Source organism: Phyllopteryx taeniolatus, chromosome 19 (genome assembly GCF_024500385.1).
Source record: "Phyllopteryx taeniolatus isolate TA_2022b chromosome 19, UOR_Ptae_1.2, whole genome shotgun sequence".
NCBI classification, from domain to species: domain Eukaryota; kingdom Metazoa; phylum Chordata; class Actinopteri; order Syngnathiformes; family Syngnathidae; genus Phyllopteryx; species Phyllopteryx taeniolatus.
This window is the reverse complement of record NC_084520.1, coordinates 16,262,938-16,279,425: the sequence shown is the minus strand read 5'-3', so window position 1 is coordinate 16,279,425 and position 16,488 is coordinate 16,262,938. Positions and strand designations below refer to the sequence as shown.

Here is a 16,488-nt window from a genome sequence, read left to right as displayed (position 1 = left end):
CTCCGGGCACTCCGGTTTCCTCCCACATCCCAAAAACATGCATTAATTGGAGACTCTAAATTGCCCGTAGGCATGACTGTGAGTGCGAATGGTTGTTAGTTTCTATGTGCCCTGCGATTGGCTGGCAACCAGTTCAGGGTGTACGCCGCCTCCTGCCCGATGACAGCTGGGATAGGCTCCAGCACGCCCGCGACCCGAGTGAGGAGAAGCGGCTCAGAAAATGGATGGATGGATGGATGGATTTTGCAATGTGTCACTACTGCCACCTCGTGGCTATTTGACGCAACTCGCTCAGCTGTAGTAGCACGACGTAATAAATTCGATTTGCTCGATTTTGATTGGCCCTGTAACAGAGTTAAGAATTTGATATTTTATTATTAATCATCGTGTTCAAACATGGTAAACGGGCTAGCGGGTAAATGTTGCCCCCGAGTGGTCAGATGGAATATAACAAGTCTGCAATTTGATCGATATAGTACGGTACGGTATGTATATATATATATATATATATATATATATATATATATATATATATATATATATATAAACCTTCAATTTAATGCTCGCATTAATAATAAATGTAAATGGAATCGGTTCAGTGATAACCCAAAAAAAATCTTTTTTTTTTTTTCCGACATATTTTGGCGCGTCATGATTTTCTCGTCTTCATATGGGACGAATTAATCAACGTATTTATTATTGTTTTAAAAATCGCGTCCCGTTTACTTTCATTCAGAATGTATTGTAATACATTTTTAGAAAGAAAACTTCATTAGAAAATACCGGAAATTAAATTATCGATTTAAAGTCAGCAGTGTGACGCACTATGCTATCTCGCGAAGATAGATGAGCTACACTATTCGCTGCGTCATTCGTCTATTTAAATGAAAATGGTGTAAGTTCATTGTGTCGCTGTTTAAAAATACATATTTATTAAAGCTTTAGTGTATTTGTGTAGGCTGCTGGGCGGTTGCATCTAAAGGCTAACAGAAAGGCTAGAAGAAGCACTTTGTTAGGCGTCACCCGATTGGCCGGGGAGTGAGAGGGGACAATACAAGCGCCGCGCTGATTGGCCGGAGCGGATAGGGCTCTTCTTTTTTTTCTCGCGATTGTTTCCCGTGTGAGTTAATGGCTCCTCCTGCTACAGACGGAGACGGAGCTGGCACCGAGCGGCGATACGAGGGGGGGAGCAGCAGGAAGACGGCGGAGAAAAACGGCCAATTACACCCAAAATACCAGCGGGTTGTCTGTCGCAGTCGTCTCGGTGTAACCGGAGAGAGGCTGCCCGGGCGCTAGGGTTAAATTTAGACGCGGCTCGTCTCGAGGAGGACAGCTCTGTGTTTTTGAACCAGCGACCAACTCCCCAGATGAACTCCGTCAAAGCCACCAACCGGAGACCTAGGCGAGTGTCGAGGCCGCGCCCGGTGCAGCCCGAGCGGAACAACGGGGACAGAGGTAAGCGAGGCGGCGCCGCGGGCGGGCTTGAGACCCGCCTCGAGTCGGACGGCGAGCTCCAGGGAGACCCCCACCCCCCCTCCCGCTCGTCCTCGGGCGCGAACGCTCAAGCGCCGCCCGGCCCGAGTAGGAAACACCGAGGCTTCGCTGAGTGTAGCCTAGGCCAGGCCGCGCTTTGTTTGGCTTGACTGGAGCGCGGCTAGGCTACGAGCTAGCGGAAGGTTGGGGGGGTTGTCTCCGCTCAACCGAATGCGTATGGTGCCGGACGGCCCATATCGGCCCTCTTATCTCGGCTTGGGCTGGTGGAGGGCTAAAGGGGGCTGTCCTTTCCGGACACCCTCGCCATGGCTTTTTTTCCTCCCCCCTTCGCTGTCTCTCTCGCCGCATTCCCAGCTGTCACTAACGATTCCGAGGGTGTAAATCTGCGGCGTCCCGCAGCACTGCCATCTTTGGGGTGGAACAAAAACATTTAGCGGCCGTCTTTGGGGCGACGACGCTCGGCTAAGCACTGCGACAAAACCGCCGCACGGACACAGATGTGCCTCCGCGGCCGATTTGACTGTGTCCATTTTGAAGGCTTTCTTGCTCCCCTTCGCTTCCTTCCTCGTTCTGCGTGCTAGCCGCCGCCGCTAGCTGCATTTGTTTACACCGCGGATTTGCCTGCTACGCACTTCGCTTTTGGAGCCTTTCAGTTTCGCGTTCTAGCGGCCCCTTCAAATCTGCGGACCTTTTTCGCGAGCTGCATCACGGTCACATTGCTCACATAGACTGCAAAAGAAGTGTGTGCATTATAGATCCCTGAAGATTAGTGCATCGACTCTTATCAATCACGACCAACCTTTGTCTGCCTTACGTGAGCCGCTGTCAGCCCTGTATGAGAGCTCCACGCTAAAATGATCTTTTTGTCCTTATTCACCACCGCAGTTGATGTACTGCACCGCACCTTTGGTTCTGCTCAATGTGTGTGTGTGTGATAAATATATTGATGATGTGCTCGTAGATGAGGAGGCTCCCGCCGCAGCAGCAGAGATGGCGATCGAGGAGTCCGGTCCAGGAGCCCAGAACAGTCCCTACCAGCTCAGACGCAAGACGCTGCTCCCCAAGAGGAGCGCCGCAGCCTCCGCCGCGACCTCCGCCTGCCCCAGCAAGGGCCTGATGGAGGTTAGACCTCATTCACTGTGTGCGCGTCTCCATGCGGTTCGTTACTTAAGCCGGACTGTCCTTCTTCTGCAGGGGGCGTCCACGTCTTCCACAGAGGCCTTCGGCCATCGGGCCAAGCGGGCGCGCGTGTCCGGTAAGAGCCACGACTTGCCAGGTTTGTGGTTTTTCATTCAGTCTGTCATTTCTGACGTTGCTGTCATTTTCCCCGCCCTCCTGACATGTCGCTGTGGTTCTTTTTCCAGCAGCACCAGCAGAACAATATCTGCAGCAGAAGCTCCCCGACGAGGTGGTCCTGAAGATCTTCTCGTACTTGCTGGAGCAGGACCTGTGCCGGGCGGCGTGCGTGTGCAAGCGCTTCAGCCAGCTCGCCAACGACCCCATACTATGGTCTGCGGATCTCCCCCCGGGGCTCACGTTGTCGTTTTAATGCAGGGAGCTGACGTCTCTTATTTATTCCCCCCCCCCAAACCTCCCAGGAAGCGTCTGTACATGGAGGTGTTTGAGTACACGCGTCCCATGATGCACCCCGAGCCGGGACGCTTCTACCAGGTCGGCCCCGAGGAGCACGAACACCCCAACCCCTGGAAGGAGAGCTTTCAGCAGCTGGTAAGTCGTTCTCGTTCTCTCTGTCACACGCGACTGATGGAACCGCTGCGCCCGCTTGCGTTATGTTGGTAACCGAAACAGCAGCACAAGTGTGTGGAGTCTTAGAATTGCCTGCGTAGTATAGACCCTTTCTCCATCATGTCACATGTACATCCTGGTGGCAGAAGTCTTAATGTTCTCTGATGGCAGCATTAGTAAGCAAACTCTCCCATGTCAATTGATCAAAGCAGAGCCATTGAGAAAAGCCTTAAATGGGGATTTTAGCCTTCTTTTCTACTGTCGTACTTTGAATGTGTGACGCATTAGTCGATAAGTTGCTTTACGTGAGGTAAATTGCTTCCAAGGGAGATGGAACGTCAGTTGTAATTGACATTTTCAACATTGTAAGTTGATTCACAAATGGACGTGGTGGAAATTCAGATGATCACGGAGGAAATGGTTCAGTAGTTGACTTTTCTGGAGCTCGGATTACTGATGTGCTCTTTTGACACTGAAATGGATAGCACGCGCTCGAGCTGACGTCTGCTAGCAGGTTAGCGATTGGTTTTGCTAAATTACTCAACATTCACATTTTGTACACGTGAGAAAATGCATTTTTACACACCTTTCACAATTAATGACGGTTTGGGTCCCAGGCTGTGACTACTACCTCTTGTGATCTTCACTGTACAACTGTTTACGACATTCATTCGATTTGTTCGGGGGGAAGGGGGGGGGGGGGGGGGTTGTCTTTGTTTTCAGTTCATTTCAGCAGTAGTCAATCACTTTTCTGCCACTGGAATTACCATGGCGACGATTGTTGACAAAGATTATAAAATGGTCCATTAAAGATGATCTGACGTTACGGGGAGAAGGCGTTTTTAACGGGCATTATTAGCATTCCAGTGGACCGGTATGCGGTCGCGTCTCAATGTCGTGTCCATGTTCCGCGCAGTCGTCGTCGTTCCGCTGCATTTTGGCGCGGTGTGTGGCCTCTACCCTATTTGCGAACATTCAAGTTCCCAACATTCAATTCAGTTTGGTGACAGCATCTTTAACAACTTGAGTGGTGCCTTAACTTACTGCTTCTGCGACCATGTTTGCAACCTAATTTGCTGGTTATGAAATAAAATTTCCCCATCAAAATGAATTGAAATGCCATTAAATCGTTCCAGCCCCCTTGTTTTTTTTGTTTTTTTTTAAGCAAAGTAGCAGTCTATTGTATAATGCAATAAGAGAATGTAAAGAAATCATTTGGTTTTCATGTGTGTGGGACAAGCTGAAGGGTGTGCCTTTAAGGGGTGTGGCGGTTGTTTTTATTTTGCATATCTGTTTGCCTGTTTGTCTCGTTCAGTTAATGGCTGGAAGCGCATTGGCGATTGTCGAAAAACAAAACTGATAGTGATCGGTACAATAGAAAAATGGCAGAGTAACGGCATGCCAACAATTGAAGATTCCGACTGCTTTCTGGAACGTAGACGTGCGTAAGCAGGGTCGCGTTACTTACTTTTATTGCCGAGGCCTTTAATGCACACAACCAGCTGCGCGGGCTTCAAGAGCGCCGCGCAGCAGTTCGTAACGGTTCAATAATGACCTTTGTAAACCTTTGTGTTATGTTCAATAGCTAGCGCGCAAAGGGCACGCAAATAGAATTTACTCGCGGCATACAATAGTCATGCTGTGTGTTACGACTGTAACGCCATGGATGCGTAACAATTTAACAACTACCCAAAATGTAACGGGCTTGTAAGGTTTCATTGGCTGACGTGTAACTGTCCAACGTTATGTGACCGTTTAGTCACTTTCAATAAGCGGCACGCCAAACAAAATCAATAGTGGCAGCGTAAAAGTAACGGTTAAATAACAATAAAAGACTTTGTAACCGTTTTGTTACATTCTTTTTAACATCAAATCAAGAAGTAGTACACGTTGTGCGAAATGACGCGTGTGTTGTTTCAGTACAAAGGCGCCCACGTGAAGCCGGGCTTCGCCGAGCACTTCTACAGCAACCCGGGCAGGTACAAGGGCAGGGAGAACATGCTGGTGAGTGCACGCGCGTCTTTGGTGGCGTTTCAACTTTGACTTTTGTCCAAAAGGGCCTCCTTTTCCTTTTTGTTGCCTCTTCAGTACTACGACACCATCGAAGACGCACTGGGCGGCGTGCAGGAGGCCCACTTCGAGGGCCTCATCTTTGTCCACTCCGGCATCTACACGGACGAGTGGATCTACATCGAGTCTCCCATTACTATGATCGGCGCAGGTACGTACGTCCCGCACGTAGCGACGGCTACGAGACATCCATTTTTCCATCCTTGTCCTGATGTCACTTGCTCGGCCACGCCCCCCTTAAATGAATGGAAATGCTAATCGCGCACATTAATGGCATTTTCGCTTCATTAAAAATTCAATGAATCGCATGTCGAGGCGGCGCTGTAATAATGTCTCCTCGTCATCGTCCTCAGCGCCTGGCAAAGTGGCGGACAAGGTCGTGATCGAGAACACCAGAGATTCTACGTTTGTTTTCATGGAGGGCTCAGAAGACGCTTACGTCGGCTACATGACCATTAAGGTGACCTCCTTTCCGCACCTTATTTTGCGTCCTTCCTTCCTTTGCTGTTCGCCCAAACCAATTTAGAAAGCACTTTCAAATGATTCTCCATGATTCACAGGACTCGTGAAACAAAAGTGAATAAGCAACTTTAAAAAGTGTACTAGTGGTGTGCGATACTGTGAAGTTTGGTCTCCATCAGATAGCGAGTGAATGCTGGGAAGTATCCACAATATGGATGCCGCTACCTTTCAATCATTAAAGCTCATGCGTCACAAAATTGCTCAATCTGAATGATTTTTTTTTTTTATGAACTGGTTCATGTTGTTGTTGGTTTTTTTTTTTTCTTCTTCTTTCCCTTTTTCCTTTTGGAATTTGAATTAGGTAAACACCAGGAAAGGATTTGGGCGACATTTATAAATAAAAATCACGATAAACATTTGTGTTCACTTGCTCCAGTGTAAATGAACAATTAACACCAAAGTGTATTTATATTCAATCTAATCTGAGCTGTATTATGTTGTTACATTTGTTAAAATTCCAGTAAACATGTTCATTTAGGAACACATCTGAGAAAAATGCATTGCTTCGAGGTCTAAGCTTAATTTATACTTTTTGAGTTTGAACGTTAATTGATAAATGTATTTATTCAATTTTGTCGCTCCTGTCCGTCCGTAGGGGACGGTTCGAATGTTAACTCTTCGCAAAAACTGCGGGAGTGCATCTTGGAGAGATACAGAAACTCCGTTGTCAATATCAATACCAACGTCTGTATCGATGATGATGATGATGATGATGATATTTGGATCGATCGGCCCACCACGAGCGGCTACCTTCTTTTGGCCCGCCCGTAACACTCGCTTCTGTCCTCAGTTTAACCCCGACGACAAGTCGGCGCAGCACCACAACGCGCACCACTGTCTCGAGATCACCGTCAACTGCAGTCCCAACATCGACCACTGCATCATACGCTCCACGTGCACAGGTGAACGCCGACTGCCCTGTGCGTTACGTAAAAGTCTGTTCCAAATCACTACAATACAAATATTTGTTGTTTTTACTCAATGATAAATATGTCTGTGAGGTTTGTTATATTGTCTGTCTACATGTCTTGCTGCACTGTTTGTGTTCAAAGGAGTTGGTAGTACCCTGACACCAATGCTAGTTTCGTTAGCCCGTCTATGGTGTTTTGCATTGTGCGTTAGCGTTAAGCTAGAGGATTTCCGTAAGTTGTGGTTTGGTTAAATACACAACGTGTAGTTGTTTTGATTTTGTGTTAAGTTTGCGACAAATTGCAGCATTTTTGCGTGTTGTGCGTTTCAGTGGGTTCCGCCGTGTGCGTGAGCGGCCAGGGAGCGTGCCCGACCATCAAGCACTGCAACATCAGCGACTGCGAGAACGTGGGCCTGTACATCACTGATCACGCGCAGGTAAACGCGCCTCGGCTTTCCTGGGCAAACCGCGCCGGTGAGTGCTAACGCGCACGTGCGCTTGCTTTTTAGGGCATTTACGAGGACAACGAAATCAGCAACAACGCGCTGGCGGGCATTTGGGTGAAGAACCACGGGAACCCCATCATCAGACGCAACCACATCCACCACGGAAGGGATGTGGGCGTGTTCACGTTCGATCACGGCATGGTAAATCAGAATCATCTTTATTTCAAAAACACACAAGGAATTTGTCTCCGGTAGTTGGTAAACAAACTTGAATGTACACGTTAGGCCTGGCAAATTTATTACGTTTTATCAATTAATGTGAGTGCATTTATCAGGGCAATTTTTAAAAAAAATTTGTAATGATTATTATTATGATAAAGTGATTTGTAGTTCATTTTTTTGTGGAATCTAATGCTGGGAAACTATTTCATAGCTTGTTTATTTGATGGAATAAAGCAAATCCCAGAGGGAGTAAAACTACTTCTAGTATGCAAGGACAGTGGCACCTTGACCGAGTCGTAGACTTTATGCCGATCTGGTCGGTGTGATCGGTATCGGCCGATAATTAGCATTTTATGCTCATCGGCTGATCGGCTTTCATGTCATAATTCGCCGATCAATGACGTCATCGATCGGCTCCGCAAAAGACATTTAACTCTGCATCGCCGTCGCGCGTGAATCCAAAAGCTAGTTTATTTTTAGCCTCGTCACGTGTCTTGTCGGACAGTACTGTAACTATCTGACGGCCAAGAAAGTGTTTTGCAATCTTGTCGGTGAAAAAACACGTGCGACTATTTTGCGGTGTCTCAGACAAACAACAACACAAAGTTATTTGCAGTCTGTGCACAACTGAATTACGTCGTGGGCAACGTTATCTAAATGCTTCAACACAACAAATTGGATCGGGCACCTGAAGAATGTACACGAGGAGCACGCCGCATTCGGGCGGGGGGGGGGGGGGGGGGGGGGGGGGGTAAAGTAAGTTAATTGAGTTAAGCAGCATTAAGTTAGCAGCCATTATTTCTGTCATGTTGTAATGTTGAGTTGACCTAAACTTACATCAGTGGCCAATCCTTGAATGCCCTCTAGAGGTCATTGATGTTTTCACTTTTGCCTAAAATGCTAGAGAATAATTTTGAGCTGGGACGGGCTCCAGCACGCCCGCGACCCAAGTAGGGATAAGCGCAACAGCAAATGGATGGATGGATACAGTAGCATATACATATCCATATACAATAAATGAACAAGTCATGTAAACGGACACATTGCTCCATCTTGCGATCGGTTATCGTCGTTTTAAACCTGCTGATCGGCCCCAAAAATCCTGATCGTGTAAAGCCTACGAAGTAGTGCTCCAAGTTACAATGTCAAAGAGAAGTTCAAACAATTTGGAGCAATTCATGTAATGCATGTGGGAAAGGTGTGCTCTCGTTTGCATGCATGTCTGCTGCAGACAAACCCAAATGTTTATTTGTGCTTGAGTATGATGCTTTAACGTCATTAAATTACACTCCATCTCCATATTTCCTCAGGAAAGTTTCCAATCTGTAATAATTCCCCTGCTTTGGAGTTTCCTGTTAATGCGCCACCCCTTTGCACCCGCGCACGTGATGCTCATGTGGGTGTCGTGCGCTTTCAGGGTTACTTTGAGAACTGCAACATCCACCGGAACCGCATCGCCGGCTTCGAGGTGAAGGCGTACGCTAACCCCACGGTGGTGCGCTGCGAGATCCACCACGGCCAGACGGGCGGCATCTACGTTCACGAGAAGGGGCGGGGACAGTTTATCGAGAACAAGATCTACGCCAACAACTTCGCTGGCGTGTGGATCACGTCCAACAGCGACCCCACGATACGGTAAACGGGGGGCCATTTCAATCTTGGAAAGAAAAAAAACATTAGCTAGACAATTGCGCCACTCGCTCGGTCACAGAAAAAAATACATTCCTTGAATTATTTCCAACCCTCCCCCCACTCTCCTTCCGTCGCCAACACAGAGGCAATGCAATCTTCAACGGCAACCAGGGCGGCGTGTACATATTCGGCGACGGGCGGGGTTTAATAGAGAGCAACGACATCTACGGTAACGCCCTGGCAGGAATCCAGATCCGGACCAACAGTTGCCCCATCGTGCGCCACAACAAGATCCACGACGGCCAGCACGGCGGCATCTACGTGGTAAACGTCGAAAAGTTATTTTCGCTCTCCTTTTTGTCGGGGCTTTATTTTTTTCGTAACGCTTAAACGTTGTGACCGACAGCACGAAAAGGGCCAAGGGGTGATCGAGGAGAACGAAGTGTACAGCAACACGCTGGCCGGCGTCTGGGTGACCACGGGGAGCACCCCCGTCCTGCGCAAGAACCGCATCCACAGCGGAAAACAGGTCCCGCAAACACGCAACTTGTGCTCAACACTTTTTATATATTGAGTAGTTGTAGGCAAATATTTGGATCAATCTGACAGCAACGATGTAAATGGTCGTTTTGAGAGAGAAAGAAATGGCTCATACATTCGCCATTGTTAAAGCTCTTATAATTTAGTAAGAGAACATGTATGATGATGATGATGATGATGTCGAAGGCTCGGCAAAAGTGTAATAACCCAACGTCGCCACTCGGCAGTGCTACAATATTCCTAATTGTGCTTTGCCAAATGACAACAGTGAGTCGAATCCATAAGACACAATGTTCAGGGAGGTACGCTTGTGGGGGGTCTACAACTAAGTTTGGCTTCATGTTGTGGCCATTTTGTATATAGTGGATTTAGAATTTTGTAGGGTTTTTTCTGGGGGGGGGGGGGGGGGGTCTCTAGGACAGAATAAATGTGTGTTTTTTAGTCGAGATGTGCAGTCGTTTTCACGGTGCGGCTATCGGTGTGTTGTAGGTGGGCGTGTACTTCTACGACAACGGCCACGGCGTGCTGGAGGACAACGACATCTACAATCACATGTACTCCGGCGTGCAAATAAGGTAACCGACAGAAATATGTCTGTTAATACAGCCTGCGACATGAGTCGGTATACACTTTAGCAAAAATATATATCACACACCATCTCACCAGGCTCCGCCTCTTAGAGACACAGAGACTACAGTACATAGTTTTTTTTTCTCTCTCTTCTTTTATGCTTGCAATTTTTTCGGCGTGCACAATGCCTTCAAAGTGTTTTCAAAGGTTTAAATGTATTTAGAAGAGTTACAACTAACAACAAATGATATAGTCTATATAGTGTGGATTTTGGGGTTTGGTTTAGAGTTTGAAAGCAAGGTTTCTAACCAGGGTTAGGGTTCCCAAATGGGGTTTCAAGGGCAGGTGTTTTGAGTTTTAAATTAGGGTTTTGAGCCAGGGTTATGGTTTCAAATAAGGTTATTACTAGCCAGGGTTAGGGTTCTAAAATAAGATTTCATGGGAAGTTTAGGGTTTGTAGTCTGGGTTTCAAATCATGGTTTAAAGCCAGAGTTAGGGTTTTTAGCGTGGGTTAAAGTTTCAAATTAGGGTTTCAAGTCAGTGTGTGGGATTGTCTGTTGATGTGGTGGAGAAAGTTGTGGAGAGCCCCTTCGTTCCTTGTCTTAGGAATCATTGCGGTAATGTTTTCAACTACAGTACTGTAGTTTGAGATCAAGCTAAACGTTGCTCTTCACTTGCATTTGTTCCTGTCAGTATTGTTAGCAGTGTACGCATTAGCCAGTCGTCAGGCTGAGGTTGCTGTTTGTGAATTTATTTCATGGAACGGACTGTGTTAAACAGTGACTTTCTGGTCATGTTCTTTGTATCCTCAAGCAATTTGGTGACTTACCAAGTATATGAGTTGAGATGACTCAGTAAGGTTTTGTTTTCTGCTAAGAATAAGAGCCCACTTGACGTTATTGCTGCCACTTTAAAATCATATAGCCAATAAAGCTAACTGTGTTTAGCACGGCGTCCCAGCTTCATTGGAATTGGGGTTGTATGTATTAGGGGAATATAAATGTACTAATAAAATTACTGGGTCCTCATTTCAAAACGATACTGACATGCGACATTTTGAGATTACGAATTGACGCAATGAATCTAGTTTCTGCAGAGGTGCAAGAATACGCTGTCACATTGCCAAGAAGATGATCAATCTTGATTGTTTTATATTGATTTAGAATTGTTTCATTTAATTTGCTGACTTTACTACTGTCGTAACGTAGGTAAGCGATGGACTACAAAGCGGCACAAAAATCCATTGCCATGTGGCCCACAAAGACACGCTCTGTTACTGCTGTACTAGTGTTTTTGTCATTCAGGCGGCACGGTGACCGACTGGTTGGAGCGTCTGGCTCACAGTTCTGGGGACCGGGGTTCAATCCCCGGCCCCCGCCTGTGTGGCGTTTGCATGTTCTCCCCGTGCCTGCGTGGGTTTTCTCCGGGCACTCCGGTTTCCTCCCACATCCCAAAAACATGCATGCTAGGTTAATTGACAACTCTAAATTGCCCGTAGGTGCGACTGTGAGTGCGAATGGTTGTTTGTTTGTGTGTGCCCTGCGATTGGCTGGCGACCCGTTCAGGGTGTTCCCCGCCTCCTGCCCGTTGATAGCTGCGATAGGCTCCAGCATGCCCGCGACCCTAGTGAGGAGAAGCGGCTCAGAAAATGGATGGATGTAACAGAGATGCGCCGACGGTTAACTAAACTGACCTATATAAAAAAAAAAAAAAAAAAATGCAATAAGTGAACTGAGAGATAGCAAGAGATTAGTGTACCTGCGTTATTCTCTGTCTGTATTTAAGTCTGACTAAATGCGATTTGTTTGTGGTTGCAGGACGGGCAGCAACCCAAAGATCCGGCGCAACAAGATATGGGGCGGACAAAATGGCGGCATTTTGGTCTACAACTCAGGTGTGCGTGAAGCATCCCCACGCCGTCCGTTTTGAGCACACGCGCGGCTGTCTGACCCTGGTGTGTGCGTGTGACGCGGTAGGTTTGGGCTTCATCGAGGACAACGAGATCTTCGACAACGCCATGGCGGGCGTGTGGATCAAGACGGACAGCAACCCCACGCTGAGGCGCAACAAGATCCACGACGGGCGAGACGGAGGCATTTGTATATTCAACGGAGGCAGAGGTAACGCGACGCTACCGCGCAACACGCGTACACGCCGCTAACCTCCTGTCACCCGGGTGCGTGTGTTCAGGCCTGCTGGAGGAGAATGACATCTTCCGCAACGCTCAGGCGGGCGTGCTGATCAGCACCAACAGTCACCCCATCTTACGCAAGAACCGCATCTTTGACGGCTTCGCTGCAGGTCGCAATAAGAGACGTCCTTAACAAAGTCCTCACTTAAATTGTTAACTCCCCAAAACGGGCCGTGAAAGCATCCTTTTCAAATTTGGCGTCCTCCCTCCAGGTATCGAAATCACCAACCACGCCACCGCCACCCTGGAGGGAAACCAGATCTTCAACAACCGCTTCGGCGGCCTTTTTCTGGCGTCGGGCGTCAACGTCACCATGAAAGGTAGAGATGTTTTGTTCAATGTACATTTTATTTATTTATTTTTTTGTTTTCACTTTTTCATCTCTCCTTTTAAAAAAACAAAATAAAAAAAATACAAAACACATTTAGGAAAAAGTACTCTGACTTGTACTCTTCACATTGACGTGAAAATATCTGATACGTCACATTGGGCAAAAAAAATCGGAAGTGACCTGCCGAGCGAGTCCGAGCCCCAGGAATTTTTTTGGGTGTATTTATTGCTCCACTTTTAAGGTTTGTTTTTCTTTTTATCTAAAACAAAACTTATCAAAACTTTGTCTTGTTTCCCCTTACTTTCCTTTCAACTAAAGACATTTGGAGATGCTTTTTTAAATAAATTTTTCCGATGCATAAAATGTTTTCTTGTCTTTATATTGGATTTTTGATGGGTTTTTTTTCCATAACTCCCAATGTTATAGATTTTGTTCCATTGTATCCATCTCCAAATATTTGTTTTCTTTTTGGTAAATACAAATAACATGCATATATCTCCACGAATGGAGTAAAGCTGATCTTATCGTCGTCGTTGCTGTTGTCAGACAACAAGATCAACAACAACCAGGACGCCATCGAGAAAGCGGTGAGTCGAGGACAGTGCCTCTACAAGATCTCCAGCTACACCAGCTACCCCATGCACGACTTCTACAGGTCCGCAGGCATCTTCCGAGGTTTTGATGTATTTGTTTATTTTTGCTTATCTGTGGCGTATTTGACGGCGACGGTGGCGTGTTGTCGCGCAGGTGTCACACTTGCAACACGACGGACAGGAACGCCATCTGCGTCAACTGCATCAAGAAATGCCACCAAGGACACGACGTGGAGTTTATACGGCACGATCGGTGAGGAGAACCTACTTTTATATTTGTACCTTATTTTTGTGTGAGACTTTGAAGTCTAAAGCACCGATTGATTATATTCGCATTTGGATGCTTCAGCTTTTGTAATTGCAATGTTTGAATGGAGGCGCAATGGATTTTACTGCTTGGCAGCTATTCGTTTTAGTAATGCAAAAAAAAAAAGCCATTTCTGTGCAACTCAGTTGAAAAGAAATCTTTGAGAGGAGAAGTAAAACTAAACTGTGTAAAAGTACTTTCGGTCCTCTCTATGTTCCACATATATTGAGGACTGACAATAAAATGCTACCATACCTAAATGCTTGCACATGTGTGCACACCCTCGCGTAACTGGGCTGTGTTCAAAACGAACCAATCACATTTTCAAACATGTTAAATGAGTCGACGCACAAATGCCACAGTTCAAAGTGCTTCTGGTTCACCCCGAATGAAGTTCAGCTGATCTAGTAGGCTTTTGCTGGCTTTTTGTTTTTGCTTTGCTTTCTCGCAGAAGCCGGAAGGTTTTGCGCTCATGCCTCGATCACACTGTGCGTCTCTTTCTCGTTTGTTTTTGCCAAAATTTCCTTTTAGAATTATGGCCATAAGGTTCATCAAGCCATGATACATTTTGGAGAGTTCAAGTTAGTGTCTGTATCTATGTGTGCATTTGTTTGTGTCAGAGGAGGCTCTGTCTTGGGGCGCTGACGTGAGGAAGATGAGAGGTTGTTGTTGTCACATGGTCTAAATGTCCTGTGCTTTTTCTGCTTTGTCACATATTTTCTTCACTGTGTTCAATTGTATATTTAATGGATTTTGCTGTAGCCTATGATGACAAAACCACTGAACATTATTTGATGTTAATCAGACGAACGCGTGTGCTGAGTCCAATTTAACTTGACTTTGAATTCATTTATTCGTCTTCCGTTCCGCTTATCCTCACTAGGCTCGCGGGCATGCTGGAGCCTGTCCCAGCGATGAATGTGATTGATAAATACGGAACACAGCCACCTCCCCAGTTATAAGAGGGTGTGCACAATTATGCAAGCACATTATTTCAGTTGATTTTAATTCCTCAAAAAAAAAAAAAAAAAATCTCTCAATTGAGTTTTACAGGTTATCCTTAATGATTTATCTTGGTCTCATTTTTTTGTATCACAAAATGACATTCCAACATGGATGTCGACTTTTTATAGCACTGTACTGTATGTGAGGGCGCAGTCTAAAGAAAGTATATTGGATATACATTATACTAACAAATTATGTATTATGAAAATAATTCGAGGTGCAACATTTTTTTAATGGATTGATCAGTTAGAGACCTTGTTTAACTTAATATTGCCCAAATCCTTAGAATTTCAGCCTCTCAGCAGTAAATATTCTCAGATGTCTGTAGTCCTCCATGAAAGCAGATTGATTCTTTGTGTTTAATCAAAGTTAAACATTTTCAAACATCTGCTTTTACTTTGGAAAACATTGATCAACATTTTTCCCCCTATTTTCTGACACTTTACAGACCGAACCAGGAACTGACTCATCATCAATTTCAAATAATGTCCTCTTTTTGAATGCATGGAGATGTTTTATTTTGTCCAGTTAATTGGCAAAGAAATCAGTTTTGAACATCGCTACTTACAGCTGTAAATATAATCAATATAGACTAAATTGAGAGATGAATCAAATCTTGTTACAGTTGTAATTTCCTTTGTTGAAAAATGTTTGTTGGTGTATAGTGTCGCTCATGTTGCATGGTGGTTCCCCCCCCCCCCCCCCCCCTTCTGCCAGGTTTTTCTGCGACTGCGGCGCGGGCACGTTGTCCAACCCGTGCACGTTGGCGGGCGAGCCCACCCACGACACGGACACTCTGTACGACTCGGCGCCGCCTATCGAGTCCAACACGCTGCAGCATAACTGAACAACAAGGTGGACTGGACCGGGCCGGCACGATATCTCGCACACATCAACGCGTCGCACACATACACGCAGAAGCCCCTCCCCCAACCCCATAAAGACGCTGAGACGTGCGGCGCAGAAGGCGAGGAAGTGCAAGCGAAGCTCCACTAGGGGGAGGCAGAGGAAAGACTTAACGCAAGCGATTCCTCGTACGTGTTTTTGTGTGCGTGTGGAGCACTTCTGCTTTTTTTTTTTTTTTTTTTTTAAGAAAAGAGAAAAAGGAAAAAAAAGACATTCTGATCAATGGATTTTATTTCAATGCTTTATCATGTAGTTTTGTATTTCCAAGCAAAAAGCTGACTGTATTTGAATGTCTTTTATTTTATTATATAATTATTATTTCTTTGGTTAGCGTCTTGTCCCGTCCCCCGTCCCATTCCCGTCTAAGCGGCCGCAGACGCTCCCTGGTGAGCCAGTGCTCAAGTTCTTTCTGTGAAAGAGAATCTGGTTTAAACACTACACAACCCTCTCTGTGTTTTGGCTTGATTGACAGGTGGGGCCACTCCACCCACTCTTGTACAAAAGTGTGTAATGCGTGTGTATACAGTTTGATGCAGTCAGTGTTTTGTGGAGAGGTTTCCAGTAGGATGTGTCGGAGCTCTTTTTTTTTTTTTTTTTTTAAACTGGACCCCAACAGTGGCTCTGCAGCCCCACCCACACCACCCCTCCTCCTTTGAATTCGCACCCCCAGTGTATCGTGGTGTGGCTCCTCATGCAGCCTGAATCGTATGCATGTACCATAACATCTAGACTTAATATATTGTGAAGTATTCAATAACCATTATGTAGATGCTAGTTGAAATAAAAAAAAAAGGGGTATACTTTTTTTTTTTTCCTTTGGAAGACAAAAAAAAAGAAACAGGAAACTTGCCATTTCTAAGAAAATAAAACTTTATTAGGTCAAATGTGTCTTTTTTTTAAATTATATTCAGGGGTGATTGTTTTGGTGGCGCCCTGTGATTGGCTGGCAACCAGTTCCGTGTGTACCCCGCCTCCTGCCCGATGATAGCTGGGATAGGCGCTC

General features: G+C 45.9%; 1 protein-coding gene across 4 annotated transcripts; it reads left to right on the top strand.

Moving 5' to 3' along the window:
• The first annotated feature begins 1,121 nt into the window (after positions 1-1,121).
• On the top strand, positions 1,122-16,369 carry fbxo11b (F-box protein 11b). 4 transcript variants are annotated; one of them, XM_061756982.1, is made up of 22 exons: positions 1,122-1,455; positions 2,456-2,616; positions 2,689-2,749; positions 2,862-3,003; positions 3,093-3,222; positions 5,161-5,244; positions 5,329-5,461; positions 5,664-5,770; positions 6,623-6,734; positions 7,073-7,179; positions 7,252-7,389; positions 8,828-9,045; positions 9,186-9,366; positions 9,449-9,571; positions 10,072-10,157; positions 11,970-12,046; positions 12,129-12,272; positions 12,343-12,453; positions 12,556-12,663; positions 13,221-13,329; positions 13,422-13,520; positions 15,297-16,369. In XM_061756982.1, exons 1-22 carry the CDS (start codon positions 1,368-1,370, stop codon positions 15,424-15,426), a joined length of 2,649 nt encoding a protein of 882 aa, XP_061612966.1. In that variant the 5' UTR covers positions 1,122-1,367; the 3' UTR covers positions 15,427-16,369. The 4 variants fall into 4 exon arrangements, with proteins under 4 accessions (XP_061612966.1, XP_061612965.1, XP_061612964.1 ...); XM_061756981.1 differs by having other exon boundaries at positions 2,859-3,003; XM_061756980.1 differs by having other exon boundaries at positions 2,689-2,770.
• Positions 16,370-16,488: the final 119 nt, after the last annotated feature.